The 14254-nt window shown below is 39.2% G+C and overlaps 1 protein-coding gene across 5 annotated transcripts in view; it reads left to right on the top strand.

Moving 5' to 3' along the window:
- CDC7 (cell division cycle 7) overlaps positions 1 to 14254 on the top strand; it is a 31915-nt gene that overhangs the window by 11707 nt on the left and 5954 nt on the right. For 4 of the 5 annotated variants that reach the window (XM_037907199.2, XM_037907201.2, XM_043520682.1 and 1 more), the window contains 8 exons: positions 791 to 874; positions 2670 to 2805; positions 3569 to 3662; positions 3749 to 3891; positions 6682 to 6922; positions 7580 to 7675; positions 9121 to 9299; positions 13559 to 13641. In XM_037907199.2, the coding sequence (XP_037763127.1) occupies positions 791 to 874; positions 2670 to 2805; positions 3569 to 3662; positions 3749 to 3891; positions 6682 to 6922; positions 7580 to 7675; positions 9121 to 9299; positions 13559 to 13641 (1056 nt within the window). The remainder of the gene's footprint in view (positions 1 to 790; positions 875 to 2669; positions 2806 to 3568; positions 3663 to 3748; positions 3892 to 6681; positions 6923 to 7579; positions 7676 to 9120; positions 9300 to 13558; positions 13642 to 14254) is intronic. The other variant, XM_037907200.2, reaches the window with a different exon arrangement.

The raw sequence follows: 14254 nt of genomic DNA, 5'->3' as shown, positions 1-14254 counted from the left end.
CAACCTCCCCTGCTCCCTGTCCCGACCCCTATCCACACCCTTACAGGTTCCCTGGGACTCCCACCCCCTATCCAACCCCCCCTGCTCCCTGTCCCCAGACTGCCCTCCCCCAATCCACACCCCTCCCCCCTGACAGGCCCCCTGGGACTCCCACACCCTATCCAACCCGCCGTTTTCCCTGACCCCTGACTGCCCCAGAACCTCCACCCCATCCAACTGCCCCCGTCCCCTGACTGCCCCCCCCTTACCATGCTGCTCAGAGCGGCAGGAGCTCGCAGCCCCGCTGCCTGGACGGAGCTAGCTGCACTGCCTGCAGGGCGTTGTAGCTGTGGGGAAGGGGGACCGTGGGGGAGGGGCCGGGGGCTAGCCTCCCTGGCCAGGAGCTCAAGAGCTGGGCAGGACGGTCCCATGGGCCGGATGTGGTCCGCGGGCCATAGTTTGCCCACCTCTGTCTTAAACTGTACATTCTTTGACCATTTACAGTACAGTATTTTTATGTGAGTGCCTCAGGTGCCTTGCACCATGCTAATTGGTATAGTCTTTACTACTCTTTTGCAATCTTGGGCACTAAACCTGCAAGCGTGCTCACATTTAACTTTACGCACATGAGTATTATCCAAATCTACCTGCGTATGTCTTTGTAGGACGAGAGCCTTGGTTTGTTTTATACTACTTTTTATGTAATTTCGCCCTCATTTATATGTATTAAAGTCTAATATATGTCCTGAAATCTAACTAGTAAACTAAGACCAAGCAAAATATTTTCTGTTTTCCTTTATTTCCTCAACAGGAGTAAAAAAAGATATTGAAAAACTTTATGAAGCAGTGCCACAGCTTGTAAAGGTGTTCAAAATTAAGGAAAAAATTGGAGAAGGTAAATGTATTTATTTGCTTGAATTTTCATGTACCTGAGAAATACACATTAAGAGTATAAAACTATATAATGAAGTCCAATATTGGCAAATTCTAGTATGAGAGCCATTTTATGGATTGCTTTTTAGTATTGTTAGAAGTAAATGGGCGTTTTAATATTTAGTTGCAAGTACAAATGCTGGTAGATAAGGGTTTTTCCAAAGAGATTTTCCTGCCAGATTCTTGAAACCTCTTACCCAGTGGTTCTCAAACTTTTGTATTGGTGACCCCTTTCACATTTTTATATATTTAAACACCATGATAAATGCTGGAGGCAAAGCACAGGGTTTGGGGTGGAGGCTGACAGCTTGTGACCAGCCATGTAATAACCTCCCAACCCCCTGAGGGGTCCCAACCCCCAGTTTGAGAACCCCTGCTCTTACCAAAGTAGACTGGTCTAAATCAAAACAAGATGTTTAATCACATACACTTTAAACTGCCACAGGTTGCTGCAGCTCTTGGAGTAGATCTAGCCAAGCATGTCTACGAAGATTTAATCCACCTATATTTGTCTGTAAAGTGTACATTCTAAATGTACAATTATACTCTGGTGAGACATTTCACTACCAGTAAAGTTGTCTCTGCTTTTCCAATATTAAACCCTGTGGGTGGGGCTAAGAGAGGAGAATGGATGATTATTGCTAAGATATTTTTAATATATGGGCTCAAACTAGGCACACGGTAAAATTTTCAAAATTTGACAATGGGACATAGGCCGCAATTCTGTGACCATGCATATGCTTAACTTTACTATGAGTAATCCCATTGAAATCAATGGGATTGCTCAGGGCAATAAAATTAAGCATATGTATAAATATTTGCAGGATGGGAGCCTACACATTTTTGAAAATTTTACCCACACGATCTTTGAAAGTTTTTCACTATTGATGTTTTGACTTCTCTTCGAAAGTCTAGAAAGTAGAGGTTTAATTTTTTTAAACAGCTATTTATGATTGTAATACTTAGTAGCTTTACAGACTAATTTAAAAGAAAGCTACATATTTAGTTCAGAACAGCAATCTGAAAATTCAAGAGCATGGAATGCTTCTTGTCATGAATAAACAATAAAATGTCATTAAATAAGGTTCTCATTTACAACTGGTGTTTCTAACCCTGTTGATCGAAGTGAGTATGTTGCTAAAAAGTGACATTTGTGACACTGGCAATACTGAAGGCTTACATGTAAAGATGTGTTTCTACTTGCACTAACTTAGGGTGTGGGGTTATATCCTCCCTTCAGTTTCTCTCCCCAACAAGGCAAAGGTCTTGCTACTTATTAATAGTTATTGATATTATTCCTTTAGCTCAAGTGGAGGGTTCTGTGTTTTTGTTGCTGATAGTATTGAGGTTGATTCTTGCTGGCAACTGTGATCTGTATATGGAACCACAGACTTGTTATGCTTGCATACTGGTCAAACATTTGCGGTTGTAATTACTTTAAATTATATTTTCTGGTCTATTAATAAGAAATGTTACTTATTTTGTACTTCCCAATTTCTGGACACTAATGGCTAATTTTCTTTAAAATTTGTTTGATAACCCTGAAGTACTTAAGTGGCTTTCTGTACTAAAACCACTTTTTAAAGGTTTTCCTCATGCTTTAGCCTTGACTTGAAAACCTATTGTTGTATCACAAACTTAACTTGACTCAAATAGATTCTCTTTCACCACAAGTGCAGCAGTCAGACCAGTAACATGAAATACTTTAACGCAGCTAATCCAAAGAGGTTAAACATAGGCTTCATACTTTCTTACAGGTACTTTTAGTTCAGTTTATTTGGCCACAGCCCAGCAACAAGCAGGATGTGAGGAAAAAATGGCTTTGAAACACCTAATTCCAACTAGTCATCCTCTACGAATTGCTGCTGAACTTCAGTGCCTTACAATAGCAGGGTAGGTTAAACAAGACACTTTTTTAAGCAAAAGGAATTAAAGATGTCATAACTGAATTTAAATGTCATCTAAAACTAAGTTGTGTGTCTAATTACTTTTTAGTTTTGGTACTACTTGCATTTTGCTGGAGTTTTGACCACAAGAAAATTAAAAAAAAAAAAATCAGTAACTCTTTATATCAAGGGCATACCATAAATGGATCATGTTCGCTATAATGCTCATGTTGCTTTATTTGCAGCTGACTTTGTATTTGCTAGTAAAAAGTTCTAAGAGTTACACAGTATACATATGCAATCAAACATGGTTTAGGTAGGAAATAGCTGTGATAGAATCCTCTCTAGTACATCTGAAAATACTGGCCAATGGCACTGAATTCTCTTCACTGGTTTAGGAATAAAGGTGCTTTGATGATATTTGCTGCTTTCAAGGCAGATGGTTGGAATAGCTCTTTCCTGAGATTAAGCCAGTTGCTCTTAAAGGGCTCAATCCTGGATCATGCAAATCCATGGGAGCAGACTCAAGCCCTAAAAGTGGACCATGACGCACCAATGGTCTGGAGAGCCCTTTGTTGCAAATTGAAGAATGAAACACTTTGAGAAAAGTAATGAGGGGATTGTGTTCAGAGTACATGCTGATAGGTTGCTGGCAGTGTGGAATTTGTGTATTTAATAGAAAAAGCATTGCTGAAGTTTTCTGTGGGAGCCAGGTGAAATAACCTATTTTCTGTTTGTTGTTTCAAGATAGTACTTTGTTTTTCCTTTAGGGGGCAGGATAACGTTATGGGAGTTAGATATTGCTTTAGAAAAAATGATCATGTAGTTATCGTTATGCCATATCTGGAACATGAATCCTTTTTGGTGAGTCCCACCCTTCTTTTTATATAAGCAGTAAAATACTTAATTATAAAGAGTTGCAAAATTACAATATTCAAATAATCTTTCAGGACATTTTGAACTCTCTCTCTTTTGAAGAAGTACGAGAATACATGTTTAATCTGTTTAAAGCATTGAGGCGCATTCATCACTTTGGTATTGTTCACCGTGATGTCAAGCCCAGTAACTTCCTGTACAACAGGCAGCTGAAAGAGTAAGTCTACACATATGACTTTTATTATGATCTCATTTGGGAACGTGTGCCTTGACAGAACATAGCAAATTAAGTTTCTGGGTTTTTCCTTCCAGCTATACAATGTGCTTAAGCAGTAGAACTAAATATATATATATAAAAAAATTCTTATTTAGAATTTAGGGACTTAGTCAGGGTGGGAAAGAAGAAATAATACAGTAAACATGAAAAAATTTTGGATCACAAAATGGCAAATACTTTTTAAAAAATTAATTTAAACTCAATGAGTAAAACTAGTAAAATTGTTGCATGTTCAATAAGATTAAACCGAATAAAATCACCGTCCATTGTTTACTTTAATATAGTTAATACTGACCTTTATTTGTGTACTGCATAGGTTTTCAAAGAATGCATGTGTTAACCTGTTTGTGTCTTGCAGCACACCTCAAGCGTGCATAGCAAGAAAGTTGATGTTTTCTTTTTATTGTCTTCCACTAAGCAGCTTTTCTACAGATTAGCTATTCCTAAAACTAGGTCAGGTTGTATTAATTATCTTTTGTCTGCAAGTAACTAAATTAAAGGTAGCTAGTGTGATATTGTCCACCTTTTGCAAGGAGTTAATAGTTGCCTTCCTGTTAGTGAGTAGCTATATCCTCATGGCTTGGTAAATATTTCACTACAGTCCGTACAAGAGTAAGGTAAAACTTTATAGGGAAAACTGTCTTGCACCAATCTACACGTCTACAAATTCTGTGGAAGTAATTTTCTTAACTCTCAGAAGATGAATTTCTACCATATTGCTTGTTTACTTTGCTAGAATCATTTTAGAAAAGCATTCTATTGTTTCTGAAGAGTGTTTTATGAGATCTGATGAGTCAACTGTTGCATGCATGAAACAAAATAGTGACTCAGAATGACTTTCCCATGGCACGTAATAAGCATTTATGTATGTATGTGCCATCAGCTTTTGTGGAACCAAAAAGTCTTCAATTAAAAAAAGTTGTAGTTCTCAATGTAATGGGGTCAGCACCCACCTCTCACAAGCACCCGCCTTGGTTGGGGGTGTCCACAGTCTTTAAACCAGTCTACCCCTGGTATGGGGCCATATCTCTAGGGCCTCCTCCCTGGAGACAGTCTTCCTGCAGCTGCCCCAGGCTCAGTCCCTGCAGCCAGCCAAAAGCACCTTCACTGCTCCCCTGGTCCCAGCTAGCTGACTCTTTGGCTCAGTCCTAGCAGCCAGCCAGGAGCCTCTCGCTCCCCCAGTTCCTGCCCCTATGTAGTTGTCCGTTGTGCTGCAGTTCCCTCAGTCAGCCAGGCTTGCAGTCCTTTCTTCTCCAGCTCTAAGCAGCAACTGCCCTGTCTCTGTAGATCCTTTTTATAGTGCCCTCCTGGGCCTTGATTGATTGCTTCCCCCCTGCAGCCACTCCAGACTGCTTGGAAGACCTCTCCACTGCTCCTTTCCTGGGATAAGTGTGACAGGACCCTGAGGCCTCCAGCAGGGGGCCTCTGCACATAGTCCTCCCCATCACACTCATCATTGCCAAGAAAAAAAAACAAAAAAAAAACTTTCAAATGTGAATCAAGTGTAAACTAATGCAGTCGTATCTTCTGAAGTCTGCAGCCAGCTCCAGTGGTGCTGCTGAGAGGTTGCCAGACTTCAGCATTGTGAAAACTAATAGGTCTTGTCTGTTTTCACTGTTACTATTGGGATCCCTTTGGACAGCAGTGAAATTGATAAGAATCAAGTAAGATTCACTCAGCTGTTGTCTGAGGTGGTTCTGTACAATAGTGGAGGCAGGCACTGGAGTTATTGACTAGGGAAATGGATTCTAAAGGTGAGACTGATGGGTGGGGTTGTAAACCCCTCTTTGGTAGCAGCCAGAAAGCTGAAGGATAAAGTAGCAAAGACTCCACGCAGATCATTCTGAAGGCTGGGGAAAGGTTAATGTAGCAAAGACCCACCCAGTCTTAGAGAATGAGATGTGGGGAATAGAGAGACTGTTCAGTCTCCTTTCCAGCATCCAATGTGGGATAGATAATGGCTTTAAATGTATCAGATATGTACTAGCTAGAAGCTGGTATGGAAAATGAGTCCCCAAGCAGCACCCTGGTAGAAATTCCAGCACCATCCCATTTTTTAGGAGCTTGGTACAGGCACAAGGTGGGGACTGACTTCTTCTTTGGACATAGCTCCAGACTTAGGAAAGATAGTGGACATTACTGGCTAAGGGCACTTAGGTTTAGTCCTCTGGCTATTAAATAGCTAGTAAAAATTTTCAAGCCCAGAGCATGTGTGTGTGAGAGTGTGTATGAAATTTCAGTGGGAAAAATGACAAAATATAGGGAGAAGGTAAAGGTAAGATAAGGGATGGGTGGGGGGGAGTGGGGGAATTTGACACTGAAAACAACTCAGGGAAACAATACAAGTGAAAGTATGTATAACAATATAGTAATTAAGGCTTATTGATTAGTATTCAGTGATTATTCACTGGTGTTTGTCTGTATTGGATAATTTTTTTATATTTGACTAGCCCTAAGAATGAGATACATTTTTAAAACATTAGATGGAAAATTTATTATTACGGTTACAGCATATAACTGTTCTTTAAATTGCAGTGGATATGGTGGAACAACTTTTTCACCTGGCTAATGTGTTTAAATCATCTAGGTAAGAGGGGTCAGCTAAATTTTCAAACCCTGTGTGTTGAATGCCAATGTATACCTTAGCTTCTGTTCTAAGGAACTGGTTTTTTGTTTGTTTTGTTTTAATATAATTTTCTTAAATTGTCTTTTTAAATTTGTGTCTTTTAGGTATGCCCTAGTAGATTTTGGTTTGGCACAAGGAACCCCCGATACGAAAATAGAACTACTCAGAGTTGTCCAATCTGAAAGCCAACAGGAAAGTTGCTCACAAAATAAGCCTCACCTAACCTTGGGAAACAGGGTTTCTGTCAATGGTACAGCATCTAGACAGATAGCTCAACAGTCAGCCTCAAAAACATCTGATAAATGGTGCTGCTCACAAATGCAGAACAAACAAGGAAAAGGAAAGGTTCTGAGTCTTTTTCACTAATATTGCTGCAGGAGTTTATTTAATGTATTACTTCATCCAACAGGGGGAGATGTAATACTAAAACAATTTGTCAGTGTCCAGTTCCAAATCTTACTGTGTGTGCATTTATGCAACATGTTGGAAAAGTTTTGTTAGAGTTAAACTGTTTGTGAAAATGGAACTAGTTTCTGAATAACTACGTTGGCCTGGAACATTACTTCACATTCAATGTCTACTATATCTAAAAATGAAAATAGTGGATTCTTATGTAATGTTGCATGCTGTGTAAAATGCAGTAATGTTTGGTGAGCCCCTGAATCTCCTTATGTAAAAAGGAGTTAACATTTTAGCAATACATACCATGGCTTCCCTCCCCACAGAAAGTTTCTCATTTCCATTTTAGTTACACATCAAAATTCAACTGCCGTACATGTAAATTTCAGGGTGTGTTGGCATATTTCTGGAGCGCGATTTTTTTTTGTAAGCATGTTTATGGGTTTGTCTAGACTGTTTTCTTCATACACAGTAAGCTGGTGCCTGAAAGTGACTTGTATGCAGCTGTTTTTGCCTTATGTCACATCACACTTTTAAATACTGTCAGATTACAGCTGACAGTGTTACAGATTGAATTCTTATTGTCCTTTTTTGCTATTGTAGGAGGGGTCTGTGCACCATTCTGTCCAGCGCTCTGTCTTTGGAGAGAGAAATTTTAATATCCATAGCTCCACATACCAGGAGAGCCCCACAATAAAAGTAAGCAATACTGCTCACCAGGAACACAATCAATTATACATTTAAATAGTTGAACTTATTTGTGTTTCAGTACTAGATATCCCTAACTACTATTTGTGATTTGTTGTGGCACTAAAACTTATTGAACAGAATTGGCATTTTAGCAAAGTCTTAAGTGATTTTTTTCCAAGCTGTTTGAGTGACAGTTACTGTTATGGTCTAGTTGTTGCCCCACCTGATTTTGTTTATATAGTAATTAATCTTTTTCTATCTGTGTAGTTTAGAAATTATTCCAAAAACTTGCTTTTGTATTCTGCAGTTGATAAGGCTACAGAGAAAACAGACTATGTTTGTAATAAACATTTTTACTACACTGTTTATAATCTGGGCATGACGTCTAGTGAAAAACTAGACATTAGCAAGAAAAACCCTGACTATGAACTAAAGCAGAGGGTTTGGCTAACAGTGATATTTTAGCTGGGCAGTTTAGGCTTTGAAACAATGTTGCCAAATACTAGCATCTAACTCCACGTCTTATAGTGTTTTTCCATTCCATTTTTACAGCGAGTCTCTTTATTAAAAAGAAAAAAAGACAAAACCCTAGCCAATAACTAAATTACATTATACTGGTAAACACAATGTAGTGTTTCTCTCAAAGTACTTATGAATATATTGTGGATATGAATTAGGAGTAGTCACTGAAAAATGTCTAATTTTCCAGGAAAACCACCACTAACTTTACAAATCTTAAATCCCTTGGTACTTTTATTAGCCATTGAGATATCAGTAAATAGGACTGGTGGTCTCTTTTAAAACTGGTAACATGTTTTTGTTAGTGCTTTCAACACTTTAATGGAAGGGGAAGAGTGAAGCAAAATGGAAAGAGCGTTTAAATGTTTGAAATATTTAGAAAAGAGGTGGGCAAACTACAGCCCGGGGGCCACATCTGGCCCGTGGGACCATCCTGCCTGGCCCCTGAGCTCCTGGCCTAGGAGGCTCGCCCCTGGCTCCTCCCCCGCTGTTCCCTCTCCCATGCAGCTACACTGCCACATGGGCAGTGAGGCTGCGAGCTCCTGCCACTCTGATAAGGGGGTGGCGGGGGGTTGGGTAGGGGGTCCCGGGGGCAGTCGGGGACGGAGTAGTTAGGGGCAGGGGGTTCCGGGGGGCAGTCAGGAGACAGGGAACAGGGGGTGGAGGTTCTGGGGCCATCAGGGGGTGTGGATAGGTCAGGGCAATCAGGGGACAGGGAGTGGGGGGGAGGGCGGTTTGGATAGGGGTGGGGGTTCTGAGTAGGACAGTCAGGGGGCAGGAAGTGGGAGGGGACGAATAGGGGGCGAGAGCCAGGCTGTTTAGGGGGGCACAGCCTTTCCTACCCAGCCTTCCATATAGTTTCACACCCCAATGTGGCCCTCAGGCCAAAAAGTTTACCCACTCCTGATTTAGAACATATAACATCTGTATTACAGCTCATAAAGCAATCAAAGGTGATGGATGTTGCATCTAGAAAATTAGCAACAAAGAAGAAGATTATTTCTACAAAAGCAGTGAACAATGGTGTAGCCAAGAAAGCTGCCAACAGTTGCCCAGCTATCTTGACCTGTGACTGTTATGCAACAGATAGAGTTTGCAGTGTTTGCCTTTCAAGGTAATTTGCTTTGATGATTTTGTAAAATCAACTTCTGTGATGTCAAGCAATGTTAGAAGCTTAGATTTACTGGACAGTTGATTTAGTAAGTGAAAGATAGCATTAGACCTATGCAAGTTATAAGCATTAGAACACAATGTGTATTCTAACCTGACAAAGGTCATGGATTTCATATAGTACTAACTAACTTTCTCATTGCAGATAAATGCAATTATTTGTAGTTAAATAGTTTGACATTGAAAGAGTTCTCCATTGGATGTTAGTGTGTAAAGACAGTTTCTTTAAGGTGTGGGGGCTTTTTAATTTCAGTAAGGTAAAATAGCTTAACAACTCTCTTCATTAAAATCCTGAAATGGGTTTGTGACAGAACTTATTTACACCTAGATGGGTTTCCCGATAGATATAGATATCTACACACCCACACTCAGAGATATATACACATAGATATCTAGATACGTATATAGTAGTGGTTCCCAAACTTTAAACAACCTATGAACCCCTTTCACTAAAATGTCAAGTCTCGTGAACCCCCTCCTAAAAATGAATATTTTCAGGGATTCTCTCCTTTACCAGAGTATAAATTATAAAAGCATTGATCTTGGAAATATAAAATTTGTTTTTATGACATGCTTATCACACACTATTTATTATTAATTATTGATCATTAATCATTACAGTATTACTACAGTATGAAAACAGCAACACTCTTCCAAGATCTCACTTTCATAGCTTGTATCACTATGAATTAGCCTGTTGTAAGACAAGGCTCCTATGTTTTATCAAGGAGTATCAGACATGAAACAGCATGAAGGAATTTAAGAAGCCAGCTCAAAGAGTTCCTCCTACACAAGCATTCAGATCTTAAGCAGTCCAGGCAAACAACGCACGTTACAACAAATCTTAAACTTGTTCTTCATAATTTTTAAAACTATACTAGCTGCCTATTTAATTTTAAAAACAGCAAAAAACATCCACCTCTCTTTCCATTTCTTACAAGGAGTCTTGAAGTTTAAATCTCCTCAGTGTGATAGATATTCTTGCTTTGATCTGCTTACCTTTTGGAAGTCCAGGGGCTCCGGGCTGCTGGCCCCATGCTATCGCTAGGGACAGCTCTGTCCATCATTAGGGAATTTTTTCCCTGAGAATCCCCTGTAACATTTTTGCAAACCCCCAGGGGTTCATGAACCCCAGTTTGGGAACCACTGATATATAGAGAGCGCTCTCTCTCTATATATACACACACACACCCCCTACAGCAGTTACCCTTCCCAATGGAGAAACAGTTTGTAAGGAAAGTGTAGATCATTATAGCAGGGAAGGAATGCTAATAAATGGATGACATCAAGAAGGCTGAAGTGTTTAATGCCTATTTTGCTCCAGTCTTTGCTAAAAAGGGTTAACAAAGAGGACACAGGAAATTATGGGCCAGTCAGCCTAACTTGGATACCTGGAAAGATACTGGAAGAAATTATTAAACAATCAATTTATAGACACCTAGAGGATAACAGGGTTATAAGGAATAGCCAAGATGGATTTGTCAAGAACAAATCCTGTCAAGCCAAACTAATTTCCTTCTTTGAGTGGGTTACTGCCCGGGAGGGGGCGTGGGGGGCAGGGGCAGGAAATGTGATACCTTGATTTTCGTAAGGCTTTTGATCCCACATGGCATTCTCACAAGCAAGCTAGGGAAATGTGGTCTAGATGAAATAACTGCACAACTGGTTGTCAGAATAGTTATCAATGGATTGGTGTTATACTGGGAGGGTGTATCTAGTGGGGTCAGTCCTGGGTCTGGTACTAGTCAATATTTTCATTGATGACTTGGATAATGGAGTGGAGAGTCCACTTATAAAATTTGTGGATGACACCAAGCTTAGAGGTATTACAAGCACTTGGGAGGACAGGATTAGATGCAAAACAACCTTGATAAACTGGAGAATTAGTCTGAAATCAACAAGATGACATTCAATAGAGGCAAGTGCAGAGTACTTCACTTAGGAAGGAGAAATCAAATGCACAACTACAAAATAGGGAATAATTGGCTAGGTGGTACTGCTGCTGAAAAGGATCTGGGGGTTATAGTAGATCAAAAATTGCAGATGAGCCAACAGTGTGATACAATTGTGAAAAAGGCTAATATCATTCTGGGATGTATTAAAGAGTGTTGTTTGAGAGTCATGGAGGTAATTGTCCACTCTACTTTATACCTCAGCTGGAGAACTGTGTCCAATTCTGGACACATTTTAAGAAAGATGTAGATGAATTGGAGAGAGTCCAGAGGAGAGGAACAAAAATAAGATTTAGAAAATCTGACCTATGAGGAAAGGTTAAAAGGTCTAGAGAAAAAAAAATGAATTGGGGATCTGATAAGTCTTCAGATATGGTAAGGTCTGTTAGAAAGAGGCCTGTGACAAATTGTTCTTCATGTCCATCAGTGTAGGACAAGAAGGAAGTAATGGGCTTAATCTGAAGCAAGGGAGATTTAGTTTAGATATTAGGAAACCCTTTCTAACTCTTCAAGGTAGTAAAGCTCCAGAATAGGCTTCCAAGGGAGGTTGTGTAATCCCCATAATTGGAGGTTTTTAATAACACGTTGGACAAACACCTATCAGGGATAGTCTGAGTTTACTTGATCCTGCCTCAGTGCTTGATGACTTCTTGAGGGCCCTTCCAGTTCTACAATTCTATGATTACACCAGCAAGAGAGTTTCGGCAATATAAATTAAACCGGTTCCCCAAACGCAATAAGCTAAACCAGGAAGATTTTTTTTCTTGTAATAACTGCGTCTGCACTAAGGCTTTGCTGGAATAGCTATGTCTGTTAGCACTATGACTTTTCATATCCCTAACAGACATAGCTATGCCAGCAAAACTTAAGTGTAGGCCAGACCATATGGTTTGACTCTTCCAGGGACATTTATTTAAAAAGGAACTGAAATGCTGTTAAACAAATAAAGAAGTTAAATAATTCTATACTTTGAGGTTTTTGGGTTTATGAAAACTTTACATCTTAAAACCAAAGATTTGAAAAATTTAGGCACTACTTAGCTAAGCAGTCAAGACTTGAATTCAGGGTTCCATATTTCTCTTGCAAGAATCTGTCATGTCTTCCATTTATTGTAGATATTTCTAGGCACCTACAAGAACTCTGAGTAGTCTTCAAATGCTGTGCAAGGGAAATATAGAACCATGAACTCAGATCTTGGCAAGTAAATAAGAGGACACTTTTTTGTTAAACAAATTTAACTTGTATCTGGAAACTTACACTATGTGAATGGTTTCAAAAATAGCAATACCACATCTGAAATTGTCACTTCATTTGAAATTTCAACAAGTTCTAATATTTATAAGGCATTTTGGTGCCCTTTAACATACTGTTTTCTGCACATTTGGTTGTTCATCGCTAAAAGGAAAACTGTAAATTTGTCTTGAAGCTTAAGATCAGGAGGGAAGTTAGGTTTTACACATGTCTAGAGGGAAAAAAAGGTAAGTAAGTTGTAAGGACATTTATCATGTACACGCCTTAATAGTCAGACTGGCCAAACAATTTGGCATTGCAGTTCAAATCCATCCCATATGTGGAGTTAACTTCCATTCCTCCATCAGGGATGTGGGTTATTCCAACAATTCTTTGCATTAATGAGAAAGATCTGTTTACTGGGTGTGGTTTCCAAAATACTATGTGATCCCTTACTTGCTGGTCTGATGTGACTGTATTTTGACAATCATTTAATCTTGTTAGTCCAGTGTGCCATTTTTACTGAGTATGGAGCATGAGGGGGTTGAAGTTACTAATTCTAACCCCTGCAGGCCAGACAGGTAGGGACACTCAAAGTTTAAGATGAACTAACTAAATGTTTATATGTGCTTTAACTTCACATCCCTGTGCGGATGCTTTCATTCAAAAGTAAAGTGGCTTTAAGCCATGTGCTTTAACTAAAAGTGTGAAGTTAATTCATCTTAGCTTTTCTGAGTGTCCCCGTGTAAGCCAGCCCTTAATAGAAATCATGCTGCAGCTGAATGGAACTGAAAACATCATGATGGAAGCATGCAATTTGTGTACTATTCTCTCACCCTAAATAGTGTGTATTCAACACAATATTGCCAGTTTAAAATGTTAATACATGAACATACCACAATGTTGACATGTCTCATGGAAGCATATGTTAGAAATGGTTTTAAAAGTCTATTGTAACTAGAAACATTATGAATTATGTTTCCTATTACACTTTAAATGCGCTTTTCTTTTTTATTACAAGACGTCAGCAAGTTGCTCCTAGGGCAGGTACACCAGGATTCAGAGCACCAGAGGTGTTAACTAAGTGCCCTACTCAGACTACAGGTAGTATTCATCAGACTGAAATTAGTGACTCTTCTATACTTGGGTCTTCCCCATTTGTGCATATTACTTTCTCTGATTCTATTAACTCCTTTTCTGTTTACATATGGAATTCATTTTATTGACCTTTCTAACATTGTTCAAGCATTTTGGGTTTTTTTGTTGTTTTTTTATTAAAGTGTTCATTACTCAGGCTGAAGAACAAGTTAGGAATGTTTTTAAAATGTTTGAAACTTGAATACATCTTAATTCATTTAAGGTAGAGAGCCATATGTGGCAGTTCAGTAGAGTTTGTGTTTTTAAAAAGACAGAACTTTCAGCTTTTTCCAACTTTTTGGCTTCGTGTCAGTTTAAATGTTCTGAAGTGCCCATTTCCCCCCCCCCCTTATACTTCAGATGCTTTTAAAGAGATTCAATCAAACAGTGTGCTTTCAGAGCAAGTATAATTAACACAGTATGTGTGCAAACATATTCTTAAAAGACCACAGGAAAAGCTGATAGACTACTTGATCTGTGCAGGCATCCAGAAATCAATGGATGTGAGATGAACAGACTTAATAATATATATATTTGAGTAATCAAGATTGCTTCTGAACAGGTTCCTCCGATCCCCCAA

Source organism: Chelonia mydas, chromosome 8 (genome assembly GCF_015237465.2).
Source record: "Chelonia mydas isolate rCheMyd1 chromosome 8, rCheMyd1.pri.v2, whole genome shotgun sequence".
In the NCBI taxonomy this organism is placed as follows: domain Eukaryota; kingdom Metazoa; phylum Chordata; order Testudines; family Cheloniidae; genus Chelonia; species Chelonia mydas.
Note: the sequence above shows the minus strand (reverse complement) of the source record. Positions and strands in the feature narration are given on the sequence as shown.